Source organism: Rhinatrema bivittatum, chromosome 1, assembly GCF_901001135.1.
Source record: "Rhinatrema bivittatum chromosome 1, aRhiBiv1.1, whole genome shotgun sequence".
Taxonomy (NCBI): domain Eukaryota; kingdom Metazoa; phylum Chordata; class Amphibia; order Gymnophiona; family Rhinatrematidae; genus Rhinatrema; species Rhinatrema bivittatum.
The window spans coordinates 497,337,939-497,354,087 of NC_042615.1; the positions used below are offsets into that span (position 1 = coordinate 497,337,939).

The window sequence follows — 16,149 nt, forward strand, 5'->3', positions numbered from 1 at the left end:
AATTCCCAACATTGTTTGTTTTTTGACTGCCGCAGCACACTGAACCAACGATTTCAATGTGTTATCCACTATGACGCCTAGATCTGTTTGTTTCATGTGCATTATTTATCTCTTTGAGATATTTGAATGTCACATTCCCCCTCCAAGATATATGCATGTGTTTTATTAGAGTTTAATACTGCAGACTTTGCACCATTTGGTGTAGCCTCTAAGTTTCTCCAACTCACTCTATAGCCTTTTGGAGGTACAATCTCCAGCACTAGCCAGAGGGTCTCACCAATAATTGTACCAGAGGCATTATCACCTTTTTGCTACTTATTTTGCCTGATATTGTGTACCCTAGCATACCTCTGTCTCTGCATAATGTTTATTTTACACTCTTAAAATCATGTTGGATCAACCCATCTCTGTCCTTGGACTTCACCACAGAAGCATTCAATGTGTTGAATCTTAGCTACCAAGCACTCTACCATTCAAGCTTTCTTAGATCACTACTCATGTTATTTGGTTCTTATATTCAGAAGGATAGCCAGGTTAGGCTGGTATAGCACAAAATAACACCTATTTCTAGACATAATCTGCAAAAAAAAAAAAAAACAAAAACAGACCTACTAACCCCTGTGCAATATCATTTATGAAAGTCTTTAACACTGGGTCCCAACCCCTCTGTTCTTGATTAGCTGATGCATGAAGTTAGTTGTGGATCAGAAAAAGCAGACAGAGGCGGATGCCTTGTCCTCTATTAGGTTCAAAAGACACAGGGAGATAAAATGATTGGCCCAAGGTCAAAGAATCTGTGCTAAAGGAGAACTCACACCCCAAGACTGCTACTAAAATCATCGTCCAGTGCTCTAATCATGTTCACATTTTTTCCCTAGCACAAGCTGTTAAAAGTTAAATATGTAAACTGTCAAAATGATTGGGTAGTGCATGTTCCTTTTCTTCTTCAGAGCTAGTACTTTGCATAACTCTTAAAATGTGATGCTGGCTATTATACCTTCCTGCCAAAAATGTTGCAACTCCCACCCCCTAACATTCCATTTAGTATGGTCACATCTGCAGCTGTTGTGCCATTGTCTTATTTCAAGTTGAAATTAAAAGTTTGTGGACACTAGTCAGAGAGGAAGTGACCAGGGTACTTTCAGAATGTACACCAATGCAAACTAGCTATCCTCATTGGGGGGGGAGAATCCTCAAGACAGACAGCTAAAAATAACATGGCAGCAAGTAAAAAAATATATATATATATAAGACTATTAAGGAGATGAAGAATGTTTGGATATTAAATGCTGTATAAATAAATCTGCTACCTCATTGAAAAAGGCAACACAACTCTTGTGTTGCCTTTATCAATGAGGTAGCAGATTGAAGAATGAGGTTTCTTCAATGAGATTCAACTTCATTGAAGAAACAGCCTACTCTCTCTTGCAGGTTTAGTTTCAGGCAAAGCAATGAATTTTATGATTCTGGCAACCATGCCAAGATAATGTTAGTGTTTCCGAGCGGCCTCGGAGGGAACAGGCAGCGCACGCCGGACTCGGCGCGCACAGGTTGCACAAATGTGCACCCCCTTGCGCGCGCCGACCCTGGATTTTATAAGATACGCGCGTATCTTATAAAATCCAGCGTACTTTTGTTCGCGCGTGCTGTTTTTTAAAATGTACCCCAGTATGTGTACGTGTCATTTGTAATCCACACAAATCAGCTGACATTTTAGGGGGTTGAATACTTTTGCAAGCCACTGTTATTTGTAATCACTGCTTTGATTTCCTTACATGAACAATATGACATGTTAATAAGACAGCACAGGAAGTGTGTTTTTACTGTTTATTTTTTTAATAAATCCATCCTAAAGATATTCTTCAATTAGAAGTTCCTGAAAAAAAAAAATAGAAAGATAATTATAGCCCTTAAAAATAGTACAGCATAAGTCTCAGCAGTAATGCCTCAGAGAATATAGGCAGCACCTACAACAAAACAAGAATCTGTTCCTTTGGAATGAGGTCAGTAACACTAGTGATGTGCAGGAAAGCAATACACCAACACAATGCAATACTACTTGTCCAATACAATCATGATTTTCTCTTCCCAGTCTCTTTGGGATCAGTACTCTACTTGTGAAAGGCCATTCCATACAGAAACCATCAGAAATTTTGAAATCCTAATCAACACCACATAAGTAAGTTGCTACTTGGCAGGCATCAAACATTCACACTTTGGCTTCTAATTGGCATTGCTACCAAATGGGCCAAAGGGCATTTGAGTGATCAAGGTGTGTATGAAAAGAAACCCTACACACTAAATGAACAAAGCCATCCAGCACCTGAGATGTCAAGTATAATATAGTGTAACAGTCATTGCAAGGGACAGGTGAAGCATATCAAGCGTGTAATGAGCACACAAGTGCAATGTTTATGATTCTGTGAGTTGAGCACGACTGCACAGTATATGGACGCATATACGTGGGGAAATATCAGAGGTACTAGGACCAGCAACTTTCTGGTGTATAGACAGCAGCTGTATGGATTTTTTCCACTGGCCAAGTACAAATTATTCTGCTTTATTAGCTGCAGGCTCATCACCCATGGGAAGTGGCAGGCTCACATTTACAAACAGCCTATTTTACAGTATACCTTATTTATCAGCCACCTTTACCAAAAGCTCAAGGATGGTACATAACCATAATCATTAGCTTGAGGAATAAAATATGAACCTTCAATGACCCATCCGCTGCCCAATTGCGGAGCCAAAGGAGCCGGCGCGCTGAAACCGCTGACCCTGGTCCTGATCCTTCTGCTCCAGCAGGGGTGAGTGAACCGGGCTCCCCGGTGTCACCCCCGACGCTGCTGCCAGAAACAGGCCGGGTCCTCAACCCTCAGCAGCGGTCTCAACCAGGGGGGGGGGATGGTCCCCTCAGAACCTTGCAACCCCCTGGGAGGCTTCCAGGACTCAGGCAACTTTCCTCTTCTGACTTGCTGCTTTTCTTTTTTTTTCAACAACAAGAATCCCTGACTAGCTAACTCCACTAACCAGGGACTACCAGAGACTGTGGGTGGACCTGCCCCATCTGCTGGAGACAGAGAAAGACTGAGGGGCTGTGGGTGGCGCCTTACTATATGTAGGGGTGCCCGACAAGTCTTGCTCTGTCTCCATCTGCTGGTGCGGAGTCACAACCCAGGTGTCTGGACTGATCCTGGTACGTACAGGGAAGTTGTATTTCAGGTTTTGGTAAGCATAACTCAGAATACTCACTTTGAAACAATGCTGTCATTCTTTGCCAGCCTGAGGATGGAGTCATCTGACTCCCCCTGGGGAAGAAAAATAATTATTCAAATACATTAATTGTTTAAGATGTAAAGGTGCAGTTTAGTGTTTAAATAAACATAACTCAGCCCACACAACATTCTACCATAAGAATCCAATGCTTTCAAGATACCTAACCAAAGCACAAGGAAGCCCTCCAAGAATTATTAAATTATAAGACTTCCACTGCTGGAGCACCTATCATCTTAAAAGCGATCTCAATGTGATTTATAATTATAATTTTAAAAACATACCTCCAATACACACAGGTGGAGGAGTAGCCCAGTGGTTAGAGCAACAGGCTAAAAACCAGGGTTCAAATCCCACTAGTGCTCCTTGTGACCTTGGGCAAGCCATTTCACCCTCCATTGGCTTAGGTACAAACTTAGGGGCAGAGTTTTTCCGCAGAGATACAGAATGGGAAAAAGGTCTTAGTAAATCAGATGCTAAGATTGTAAGCCCTCTGGGGACAAGGAAATACCTAGAGTACCTGAATATAACTTGCCTTGAGCTAAATATAAATAAAAATAAAATTAGCCTGCTGGTATAAAAGCAAGTTTGCTTACCATAAACCGTGATAACAAGATGATTTAGCCATGCTGTCTGATTGACGTCAGAGCGTCACAGGACAGAGCTGTCTCTCTAAGCTAATAGTTTTCCATCTGTGTGGCTCTTTGAGCATCTTGAGCAAATCTCCTCAGTTGATTAAACATGTATGAACAGAACATATCAGATGGCAGTCCAGTGAGAAGGGAGGGGGTTGCATGGCTAAATCATCCTGCTAGCTACGGAAAACACAGTTTACGATAAGTAAACTTGCTTTTTTTTTTCCATCAATAAGTAGGCTTATTTAGCCATGCTGTCTGGAAATCTCACACTGAAGTTTGCTTGTGGGCGGCCACTACTTTTGTTGAACGTGATGCAACACTGCTGATCTCAGTGCACTGTCAGCTGCTGACTGTTGATCGAGATAGTAGTGGGATGTGAAAGTCTGAATTGATGACCACGCTGCTTTACAAACATATCTTTAATTGGTAAGTTATGCAAGTGTGCTAGTGAAGTCGCTGGAGTCCTGACCTGATGCACCTTAGCTGGATTATGGAGCACTATTGAATATGATGTGTAACAGAACTGAATGCATCGAGTTATCCAATTTGATAGTGTCCTTTTCATTATTGCTCTTCCAGGGTTGAAGGGAAAATTCTAGCAATGTCCAGGAAGGCTACGTGCTGGGCAGTGACAAGGATGGCCTCCTTGTGCAATCCTGCTGCTTCCAGTAACAATGCTATCACTCACCTGGGGATTAGTAATCATGAGCCTCTTCGCAAACACTCTTGTTTAAATATAGAGAGAGGCCTGGGCAAAGTCAGAAGCAGAACCTGTAGCATGGACGCATGCTGGGAGTTCCTGCAGTAAACCGCTCCTGATGTCAGCCCCTGCTTCTTGGCTTGAGGAAATCGGACGGTAAGGTCTTGAAACAAGTACTGCTGGTGAGGCATTTAGTCTATTACATTGCTTTGTGATATGATGATTGTGTGTATGTCAGTTCAATCCTTTATAAATAAATTCTATACATCCTGACTGCATTCTTTTTTGGGACCCCATAAATAAGTGGTTCCGGACAAGGAGAATTCATAGAAACATAGAAAATGACGGCAGAAAAAGACCAATCGGCCCATCTAGTCTGCCCAGCAAGCTTCCACACTTATTTTCCCATACTTATCTGTTTCATCAACCTTGTTGATCAGCCTATCAAGTTCACCCCTTCTTGAATAATGAGGATATAGGATAATTTGGGGATTATGTAGATAGAAATTAAATACTTTTCACCTTAAACCTAATAGTTAAAAAAAAAAAAAAAAAGATAATTTTCTCTCTCAAGAAAAGAATGTGAGCAAATCCCTGAGTCATCCTTACAAGGGTCATTTGGATTAAAAGCCGAAAAACTGGGATGTATGTCTGTCTAATCGCTCAAGTTCTTCTTTTGTAATATGCAAGGGCTCTTTTGCAGTCCAATGTGGAAGTGCTTTCTTCCTTTTATTTGCATGAGATTTAGGAAAGAAGGTGGGTAATGAGATTGACTGATTTAAATGAAAGGCTGAAACTTTTTTTCCCCAAAGTAGATTGGATGTATGCAACAAGACCTTGTTTGTGGTGGAATTACAAGTATGGTTAATTGGTCACTAGAGTTTGAATTTCACTCACTCGCCTACCTTCCACATGTAAAGAAATTGAGTGACTTTCTCCTGTGGTGTGATAAGCTGCTATTACACTTAGGTGAATGCGTATGTCATCACTGCTAAACCCAAGGTGAAAAGTGAGTGTAGGTATGTTAGTAAACCACTTGGGGAGCAAATAAAAGGGTCAGTTTCTTGCCAACAGCACCAACTGGAATATCTTTTCCACCTGAAGGTGTAATTTTTCCTGATGAATGGTTTACTAGCAGATATCAAAATGGCAGTGATATCAGATGGCAGCTGGAAACGTCCTAGGACCTCCCACTCAATCTCCATGCTGTTAGTTGGAGGGAGTGCATCGGATGAATGAGAGTTCCGTTCTCCTGTTAGTAGTTATGTGCTGTTTCTCAGAAATATTGGTGGATGCCTAGAGAGATGTACTAGATAGGCATATCACGGCTGCCTTGGTCATGCTGGTGCAATAAGTATCATATCTGCCTTGTCAGATATACATTTCTGTATTGTGCGTGATATTAGTGGAATTGGGGGATAGGCATATAATTATAATAGGCCCCTTGATCAGGGGAGCAAAGACTCATCTTGAGATACTCTTGCTCAATTCTCCTCAGCAAGTGAAAAAGGAGCCTAGTTTCATGATGTGCTCGGATGCAAAAAGATCTATGCCAGCAGTTCCCCAGCAGTTGAAAAGATCTTCCGCTATCATTTGGTCCAGGGACTACTCTCGTGTGGAAGATTCTGAGTGTCTGCTTTCGTATTTGCCAGTCCTAGCAGATAAGACACCTGTAAGATTGTCCCATTTTCCTCTGCCCATTTGCAGATCTGTACTGCCTTCTTGCAGAGAATCCTAGAACCTGACCCTCATTGTTTATATAGTACATGGCTCATGGTTGTCCGTGAGGATCATTTACAGACTTTCCATGAAGCATTGGTTTGAATGTATGCAGTGCAATCTTTATTGCTCTCAATTCCAACAGGTTTATCTGTAACTGGCATTCTGCTGGGGTCCATAAGCCTTATGTTTTTAGATGAAGATGAGCCCCCTAACCTTTTGTTGAAATGTCTGTTGAGACTATCAACTGATGAGGATTTCTGAATGGCACTCCTCATCAGCACTGAGGGAGCCAGCCACCACAAAATGTCTTTTCATTGAGGTCACAATGCGAATTCTCTGACATTAGTTGTCTGTGCCAATTCCATTGTGACTTTAAGCCCCATTATAATAGTCTCATTTGAAGATGGGTACAAGAGACCACAAGTATTCCTGCTGCTATGTGTCCCAATAAGACTAGTACTCGGCATACTGTTATAGGAGTTCACTGCTGAAAAAGTAGGCACAGAGAACATAGGGTCTGAGCTCTGACGGAGAGGAACGCCCTGCATAGTGGGGTGTAAACCCTTGCTTCAATGAACTAAAGAGTCTGGGATTTTTTGGAATTTATGAAAAACCTCATTGAACCGTCTCAAACAAGTGATTCTGTAATGTTTGCAGGTTTGGAGAGTCAATGAGCCAGTCGTCAAGATATTGGAAAAATCCCGATTCCTCATTTTCATAAGTGAGCCACAACCATTGCAAGACATTTTGTGAAGACTCTCGGGGCAGATGAGAGTCCAGAGGGAAGTACCTTGTACTGGTAATGCAGATTCCCCACTTGGAAATAAAGCTGTCATCAATAGGGTTTGTGGATGGGAATGTAGGTATATGTGTCCGTCAGGTCCAGAGAGCACATCCAGTCGTTGGGCTGCAGAAAAGGGAGGATTGATTTTAAAGAGGTCATTTTGAATATTTGTCTCTTGATAAACTTGTTGAGAGAACGCAAGTCCAGAATGGGAGGGAGGCCTCCCGACGTCTTGGGAATAAGTATTAGGAATAGTAGCCTTTGTTGATCTGGGAGAGGGGAAGGTGGATTGCTTGCTGTTTCACCAGAGTTCTTGTCTCCTGCTGTAGCATGGGAATTTGGGAAACAAAATCTCATGGATGTTACTTGATGAGGTAACAGAGGGATATAAGTAAAATCCAATGTAGTACCCCTGGGATATTATACCGAGGACCCATTGATTGGTTGTGATCTTAGAACAGGTGTGGTAGAAAGAAGATATCTGGCCCCCGATCTGCAGTAGGGTGCTGTAACTGACTCTTTTTCAAAATATTCTGTTGTTTTTGGGAGTGTTTGCTGTGGTTTCTGGGGTCTCTAGCCCCTTTGGCCTGTTCCTTTGTTGAAGCTGTTGCCCCTGAGGTCTTGGTGGTTGATAAGGTGATATATATGGATGGTAATTCCTGTACAGTCTATGTTGATAGAAGCCCCGTTGTACTGAATATTTCCAGGTGGCAAACTGACTGACTGTGGCAGAAGTTAATGACTATACTGCCATATTTTGTTCTTTTATTCAAGAGACTTTTTCTCAGTCTCTCTCCAAAAAGGTTCTCTCTCTTACAGGGCAACTTTGCTAACCTGTTATGGCCGTCTTCGCGAACTGTGATGGAGCGGAGCTAAGCTATGTGTTTGGCTGCGATGGAGGCTGCCAAAGATCAAGCCGTGTCAAAATTTTCATAGATGGTTCTTAGGTGTCACAGAACTTCTTGTAGGTCTATTAACGGTTGTGGTATTCCTGGGCCTCCTTGTCCTATAAAGACATAGGAGCAGATTTTAAAACATACACGTGAGCGTACATTTGTCGCGCAACCCAGCGTGCACAAATGTATGCCCGATTTTATAACATGCATGCGTAGCCGTGCACACGTTATAAAATCAAGGGTCGGCGCACGCAAGGGGGCGCACAATTGTGCACCTTGCGCGCGCCGAGCCGCCCTGCCTTCCTCTGTTCCCTATCCCCCACCCCACCTTCCCTTCCTCTCACGCCCCCCAGCCCTAAACTAAAACCCCCTAAAAAAAAGTTTACACCTAGTTACGCCTGCCTTGGGCACGCGCAAGTTGCGTGTCCCAGCCAATGGCCAGGCCGCTGCGCCTGGAGGCTCCGGCCCTGCCCCCCCCCCTTTTTTCAAGCCCCAGGACTTACGCACGCTGCTGGGCCTTTTGAAAATCTGCCCCAAAGGGTTTTAGGTTTTGGATGCATTTGTATAGGTATTGTGTAATGTAAAATTGGTGTTGTACATGCACATTTAGCATGGAACACTTTCGTCCAAATTTATCCCATAATCTGTTGTCCTTTCCAAGGAGAGTATTGAGTGTAGCCTCATTTTCTTTGCTTTTTTCATAGCAGATTCAATAACTACAGAGACATGTGGAATCTGAACCCTGCCGTAATGAGTGGATTTTTACATCCTGAATTTTAGGTCTATAGTTTGGGCGGGGGGGGGGGATGGGATTTCCATGCTTTATCCATGATAGAATCTAGCAGTGAATGTGAAGGGAGAGCAGCTGGCTCTGATGAGACCTCTAGAAATCTTTAAAATGCCCATTGTCTCTGCTCTAGGATCAGGGATCCTGTAGGTTTCCACCTTCAAGAGTGTGCCCACCTTCTCTATTCAGAGTAGGTTCGATCTTCAGGAGGTGAAGGTGGCTCTTCCAGTGGGTCTGAAGGGATATCCATGGAGCTTCCTGGTGAGATGACTCCTGTGGGTGGTCGGTTGGCTCAGAGGAAAAAGCGAGGATGCCCCAAAGGTTGTGGGCTGAACTCGATATTTGTAGGTGACTGTGGATATTCCGAATGAGGTGAATGGTTTCCCTCAGATGGAACTAGAGTGAGGTGGAATAGATATCAGTTGAGAAGGAAGGTTTGCAAAGAAGTATTTAAAATGGAGGTGATTTGAGACATTGTCTCTTTGGCAGAGATACCTAGGGCTGTGCATGGGTATGTCCATTACTAGAGGTATTAACTTGTGACTGGTCCATTGAGGACTAAGAAGCAGAACCCAGAGATTACTAGAATCTGGAACTTTCCCTTTCGGTGGGGAGAACGTTTTCCTCCGGTGCCCTAGGTCTGGGTGTTGGAGGCTCTTTTAGTAGAAGACTGGGGAATGACGTCTATGATCCCTGAAAGAAAGATCCCATTCTGAGTGAGCAGAGTCTGGGGAAGACAATACTTCGATATGCGATTCTTCCTCCATTGCGTGGTCAGATAGTTGTAGCAGAGGCCTGTGTGATGATGGTCTGTCACTGCCCTGAGGGGATAGTGTTGGTGACTGTTCTGGTCTCAGAATAAACTTGGATAGAGCTTCAAGTTTGTTGGGGCGTCATGTTGTTCTGCCCCCAGTGCTGTCTTTTTATGGAGAGACTTGGCCGAAGCTGTTCTATGCTTCGAGTAATGGGTCAACTGTTTTAAGTACACTGAACTTATCTTAGTCAAAGAGGACGACGCTTTCAGTTGCATTGACTTCTCTGACATTTTGATGTGCATCATTCCCGTCTCACTGTTGCATCTCGAAAGGGCCAGCACCTTTGTTTGTGTCGACTTCTCCAATGGGCTTGATGCTTTCACATGCGCTGGTTGGTCCAACACTTTCGTTTGTGTCGATTCTTCTGACGCCAGTCTGCTTTGAAGTACTCTTATAAATTTTAAATGGCCTGCGTCATGGACACCTGTTTTAGCTTTTCTCTAGATACCATGAGTGAAGATTGCATTACCGGTCTGGATGGCGGAATTTTGGACCCAGAGAAGAGCGAGTCGATCTCCCGGCCGAAGGGTGTAGGTCCTGCAGTCTCCTCGGAGTCTTAAGATTTTCATGGCTCTTTGGCATTGGGTGACATTCTCTCACAGTCTCTGCAGCTGCTTGGTCATGCTCGGGACTGAGGCACAGGTAACAATAACTGAGCTCATCGGTCGCCAACATGATCTTGCTGCATTGGCAGTACTTGAAGCCAGGCGTTTTATGCATTATAGCACTTAAAAGTGCATTGTTTTGTTTGAAAAAAATTTTTACTGAGGAGAAAAATCAGTGAAAGTCTAAACTCCACTCATCCATGCAGAGCTTGGAAAAAATGAAACCAAGGAGATTCGCTTGATACACGTGGGAAGCGTCACACAGATGGAAAACTATGAGCTGAGAGATACAGCTCAGCCCCATGACCCTGAATGACATCACCCAGACAGCATGGCTAAATAAGCCTGCTTATCTATGTAAAAAACTTTTTCACAGAGATAGCAATGGATGCATGGAACAGCTTCCCAGGGGAAGTGATGAAGGCAAGAACAGTAACAAAATTCAAGACCAGAGATAAACAAAATAGATCCTCAGTTAAGACATGAAGGGAAAGCCAGAGACCAAATGGAGTCTATGGCAGTGCAGCAGGAAGTAATTTGCTTAGACTAGATAGGCCTTACAGTCCTTATCTACCATTATATTCTCTGTTTTAATTAGCTAAATTGTTAAAGAGTCCTGCATGATGACAGCTTCATTCTTTCAGCAACTTATTTCAAAAATCTGAAACTTATTTAACAGTTTTATATACCGAAGTTCTAGTAACAAAGTTACTAATCAATTCGGTTTACATTATAACAATAAAATTGACAGTATATAGAATGTCTTACAGAGAACAGGGAAGATTGAACTTGGAAATAAATAAAATAACTTAATGAGAGCAATAAATAACTGCAACGGAGCAAGGAGAGTACACATTTTACTTATCTTATGCTTTTCTTGGAGAAGAATCAGAACATGTTTGCAGAGTAGTGCTTGAATTACTATAGCTCTGTTCTGGAGTATTCTTGCTAAAAAAGTTATTTAATACAAACCTAAAATTGTTTAAAGAAAAAAAAAATCTCTTACCATTCTACGGATTGCTCCACAGATAGCATAGGTCTTGAACTGGCCATTGACTCTGCCCGTGAGCTTATCAACCTACAATTAAATGATGCCGATAATTTACTAAGTAGAAGCTGCAGTGTGTAATAAGAAGGTATCCTGTGTGCTAGGAACACTTCAGAAAACTGTTTTTAGCTCGCCTCCCAGAGTACCCAACTGCAAATAATTGGCTGTGCGCTGATTTTGGTTTTGCATGACTATACATATTTTCTGCCCATCACATCCGGCTTCTTTATTACTTCTCTTCCTGTAACAACCTGGAGCTGCTCCATTACTCACCAGGTACCCTCACCTCGCACTCTTACCAGCAGAATCTCCCAGAGATGGACTAAGGTCCATTACTTGAGGCCCAGACACAACAGCACCTCTTCTTTGCATGGCTTCAGCTGTGGGTTCACAACCCAGTCCTCAGGACATACTTAGCCAGGTTTTCAGGATATCTATGACGATTATATACGAGAGTGTTCTGCATACAATGGAAGCAGTGCATGCAAATCTATCTCATGCATATTCATTGTGGAGATCCTGAAGACTCAACTGGTTAGGTGTGTCCCAAAAAGTGGGTTGAGAAGCAATGTCTTAGAAAACAATGGCCTCATGGCAGTCTTGACAAGGTTAACTGTAAATTAAATTCACACACCAATAAGTCTGTCCTCACATTTAACCAGTTCCGTGATATTCTCGAGTTTCTGCAAACTTTAGTGCATTATGGCATCTCATTTCCTAATATTGTCTTATCATAAATTCACAAAATATCCAACTGGACTCCCTGTAAATAATACCCACTTTATCATGTATTATTACCACTACTTATTTTTATAATACTATTAGACGTGCATAGTGCCGTACAGAGGCACATAAGCCCCTGTTCCATGGAGCTTACAATCTAGTCAAGACACAAAGACAAGACAGAGGAAATCAATATGGAAAAGCATTAGAAATATTATGATTTGTAGTAAAGATCAAGAGCTCCTATATAAGTTATTGCATAGAATATACCATACACTTTTTTTTTTGGGTCAGTGGCCCAATAGATGGTCAATGAAGGGTCACATGAAGCTGGTTGGTCATCTATTGCACACCAATGGACATGTATTCCTGACCCAAGAGGAGGTAAGACTAAGATAGCCGAGTGTGCCATCATGGAAAAACTGACCTATATGCTACGGAACCAGACATGAAAAAATCTGGGGTCCTTACTGGACATAGAGAGGAGATTTAGACATTTAAAAAGGTATTATTCTTGGTAAGTTATGGAAATGGCTTACTATAGGAGGCAATGAAGTACATATAGGGTGTATTGTGCTGATTGTGGCCTTGTAATGTTATCAGTTTGACCGTCAGTAGTTATGAACAGTACTAGTTATTGTTATGGTATCTTAATAAAAAATAAAAAAGTTAACACAAAAGACAAGACAAATGAATATTTAACTCACCTCAGCAACATTTATCTGAATGGAAGCATGGTCCTTAGCACCAATAATTCTGTTGCTAGCAGAGCTAAGGGAAAAATGATCTATTAATATGTGATAAACTAAGATAGGTGTTCCTCATAGGAACATTAAAAAAAAAAAGTTATAGGCTGGTTCTACAAGCAGTCTTTTCCTGTTAAAATTCCCCTATCAAATTTGAGTTTAAAAATTTACTTAACTATGCAGCTTTATACCCTCGGCAATTGTGATTCTCTAGGAATGGGCGAATATCACATTTCTGGAACAATGTAAATAGATGCTATTCACAGCAAAATTTAAGACACCAGAAAAAGAGTTCTACCAACATTTTACCAATTAATCCTCAGTATTATTTCAAGACTTTAAAAGGCATTAAATTCTGAGCAACTCAGAAAGTGTACAGCAAAGCAGAAAATACTGCTTTTCTGTACACCCTCCGACTTAATATCCTAGTGATATTAAGTCAGAGAAACCAAAAATTAAAAATAAATAATTTTTAAAAAATCTGCCCACTGGTCATTGGGTTAGAAAAATGGACGCTCAATTTTACCAGAGTCTGTTTCCCTAACCCATGGTTGTCAGCAAGTTCGGAAACAGACACCGGTAAAATAGAGTGTCGGTTGTCGGGACTCGCTGACAGCCACCTCTTTGCTAATGAGGAAGCACTAGGGATGCGCTATTGTCCCTAGGGCCTCCTTAGTGCAACACCTCATTTAAATAGAGCATTGCACGCCCAGGAGAGGTAGCTGGGTGCACATCGGGAGAGCGGGCGCTTGACACGGAGTGCCAGCTCTCCTGCATATTTTACCATGTCGACCTGTTAGTCTCTATCTTGATTGAAGCAGCGCCTGCTGGCAAGAGATCACCACAAAAATACTATAATGAAATGGCACAGACTAAGCAAAATTATGTATTGTGATGCAGTACAACCTGACCCGGGGCAGAAACAGCTTGGATATAGGAAAACAGCCGCAGGTAGTACCAAACCTAGACACCAGAGGGCAAACAAGAGGACAGCAGGAACTACAGTTCCCAGGTTCCCTGAACCGGCACCTGACCCCTGGCCGGAGAGTGAGCAGGAATAGGTGGGGGAAACAGGGGCTGATGACTATGACTCAGAGTCCATGGAACTAGAGGAAGAGGGCGTGCCAGCATGGTGGAGTTGGCCACAAAAGCCCAACTACTCAGAGTAGGAGATGGAGGTAAGCTCAGGAGAGGAAAGGTCCAGCTGTTCCTCTATGGAGGTGGAATAACCAGGAGGTTGGGGGATGGTCAAATACTGTGTTTGTAAAAGGGATGTTTGAGAAATGTTGGAAGGGAAATGTTGCTTTAAATGCTGTTTAATTCTTGGCTGGTTAAGGAGAACCTAAGTGTTTGTGGCTTGGGCATGCAAAGACAACCAGGCCTTACTACATGGGCTGCAGCCGGTGAGGCTACAGAACCACATTAAACTCTTTACTGACAAAGACTTTTTCTGTGTACTGTTTGGGAGTGCCGGGGTTAGGCCAGGCACTCTGACTGGAGGCGTGGAGGAGTCCATAGCGGCGGTGTGCAGGAGCCATACGAGTGGACAGGAAGTGGTATAGGAGCGGAGAGGGATTCCTGAACCCTGACAAGGCCCCACAGAGTGCTGAGCGGAGGTGGTGAGATCGTGACAGTATGTACAGTGCAGATTATAAACATATCCCATTCTCTCTTCTAATATACCAATATTTCTATTCATTCAAATTTTACCATAGAAAAGAACTCACAAAATATTCAAATAACTTACCATTTACGAGGGACGTACAAATCCACAAATTCCCCAGCATCATTCTGCATGTTGACTGATATAAGTTGTCACACAACACCCTGTGAGATGGGATTTTCATGAAAAAAAAAAAAGTTAGGATCAGGATGTGTCACCTAATAGAGTACTAGCCACCAACTTTTGTTTTTGTTTGGGTCTGGGAGTTTCCACTCAATTGAAATCCATCTCTTTTGGTGCTATGGTACAGGAGCATTTGCAACCAGCAGGGGTTCCTCCCCTTCTTGTTTAAACTTCTGATGTTCCAAACAGTGAAACAATTACAAAACAAAAACACAATATAGATGAAACTGTTTCAATTGACATTCACTACCCCCTCCCCCCACATTTTTTTTATCACACTCCCATCTAGCCCAGCCATCAGTAACTAATTCTGTCCCAGGCAACTGGACACAGCTCCTTACAGAAGCTGATCAGCATGCACCAAGCCAGCACTTGAGCACTGGTGAGATTTCCTACTGTTACAGTTCGCTGTAATTTAGACTGTCGGTGGTTTAAGTGATCAAGATCGCTGACCCCACATGGGATATCCACAATAAATATGCATGACATTGATTTGCATATACTAGTCTCCATGATATGCAAATGTATCATGCATCTTCATTGTGGATATCTTGAAAACCTGACTAGCTGTGGGGTCCCCAAGACAAGATTGGGAAAACTTGCCCTAAGAAGTAGCTGCTTCCCGGACATGGTCTGCGCCTCATGTCCTTACAACGAGGACACAAATCCGAACACTACCAGCGCCAGTCTCTTACACTGCCTGGGATCAGTTTAGGGGTCGACACCTCATCCCAAGACAATCAAACCGGCTGAGCTAATCCTGGTTTTGCCTCGCTGAACCTATAGATTTACAGTTCGGATTTCGTTATGAGTCGATGGGAAAATCATTACTGCAAACCCATGCATGCGCCGGAATAAAACCAGGACCTCATCTACCTGTTCAGGTGACCGGGGGGGGGGGGGGGGTGACATGGCGACCTCAAATCATAAGAAGTCCCTAAATTCATGCTGCTTCCACCTGTCTGGATGTAAATGTGACAAACGGTCACTTTCCCTACGAAAAGCTGGGGAAAGCGGAACAGGACCACACAAGGGGGGCCCGGGCGCACGTGTGAGCCCCCAGCCCAGCAACAGCAGCTTCACCACCTCCGTTCATCCTGGCTCGCCTGCTCCATCACCCTTCCCGCAGGCTCCGAGGCTGCTGCAGACGTGGGAAACCCAATGCACACATCGCAACACTAAAGCCGACATTCGGAAGCAGCTCCACTCACCTCCCTGCACCGTAATGGCCGACACAAAAAGGAGGTAGCTGGGCCCCGGAAGTAGTACGAGCGCTTCCGGGTCACGTTGCTCCCCCCTCAAGTCTCCGGAAGGGCAGGGTTCCATGCTGATGAAGCGATCTGACTAAGGGGATTTAGGAAGCATCGTTCTCGGCTACCTTCTAGGCCTGATTTTAGTAGGGGCAATAAGCGCAGGGCTTCCTTCACGTTCCCTGGTAGGCTTGGTCCTAACCAGAAGGAGCTGGACCTAATAACGCCTTCTTGTCTCTGTGCTGGGGGGCGGAGAACAGGCATAAATCTGCCGGCGATCGAGCGGGCCAGGGTGCAAACAATTACTGTGCTGCCT

The 16,149-nt window shown here is 43.2% G+C and overlaps 1 protein-coding gene and 1 long non-coding RNA gene across 2 annotated transcripts; both read right to left on the reverse strand.

The window, feature by feature from the left end:
• Positions 1–1,813: 1,813 nt before the first annotated feature.
• RPS21 (ribosomal protein S21) lies at positions 1,814–15,944 on the reverse strand. Its single transcript, XM_029609123.1, has 6 exons — positions 15,795–15,944; positions 14,485–14,564; positions 12,699–12,762; positions 11,227–11,298; positions 3,253–3,308; positions 1,814–1,876 (listed from the first exon to the last, which is right to left on the reverse strand). Exons 2-6 carry the CDS (start codon positions 14,532–14,534, stop codon positions 1,867–1,869), a joined length of 252 nt encoding a protein of 83 aa, XP_029464983.1. The 5' UTR covers positions 14,535–14,564; positions 15,795–15,944; the 3' UTR covers positions 1,814–1,866.
• On the reverse strand, positions 4,124–8,243 carry LOC115095455. The gene is made up of 2 exons (XR_003857774.1): positions 7,952–8,243; positions 4,124–7,240 (listed from the first exon to the last, which is right to left on the reverse strand). It is a non-coding gene; the product is annotated as an uncharacterized LOC115095455 (long non-coding RNA).
• Positions 15,945–16,149: the final 205 nt, after the last annotated feature.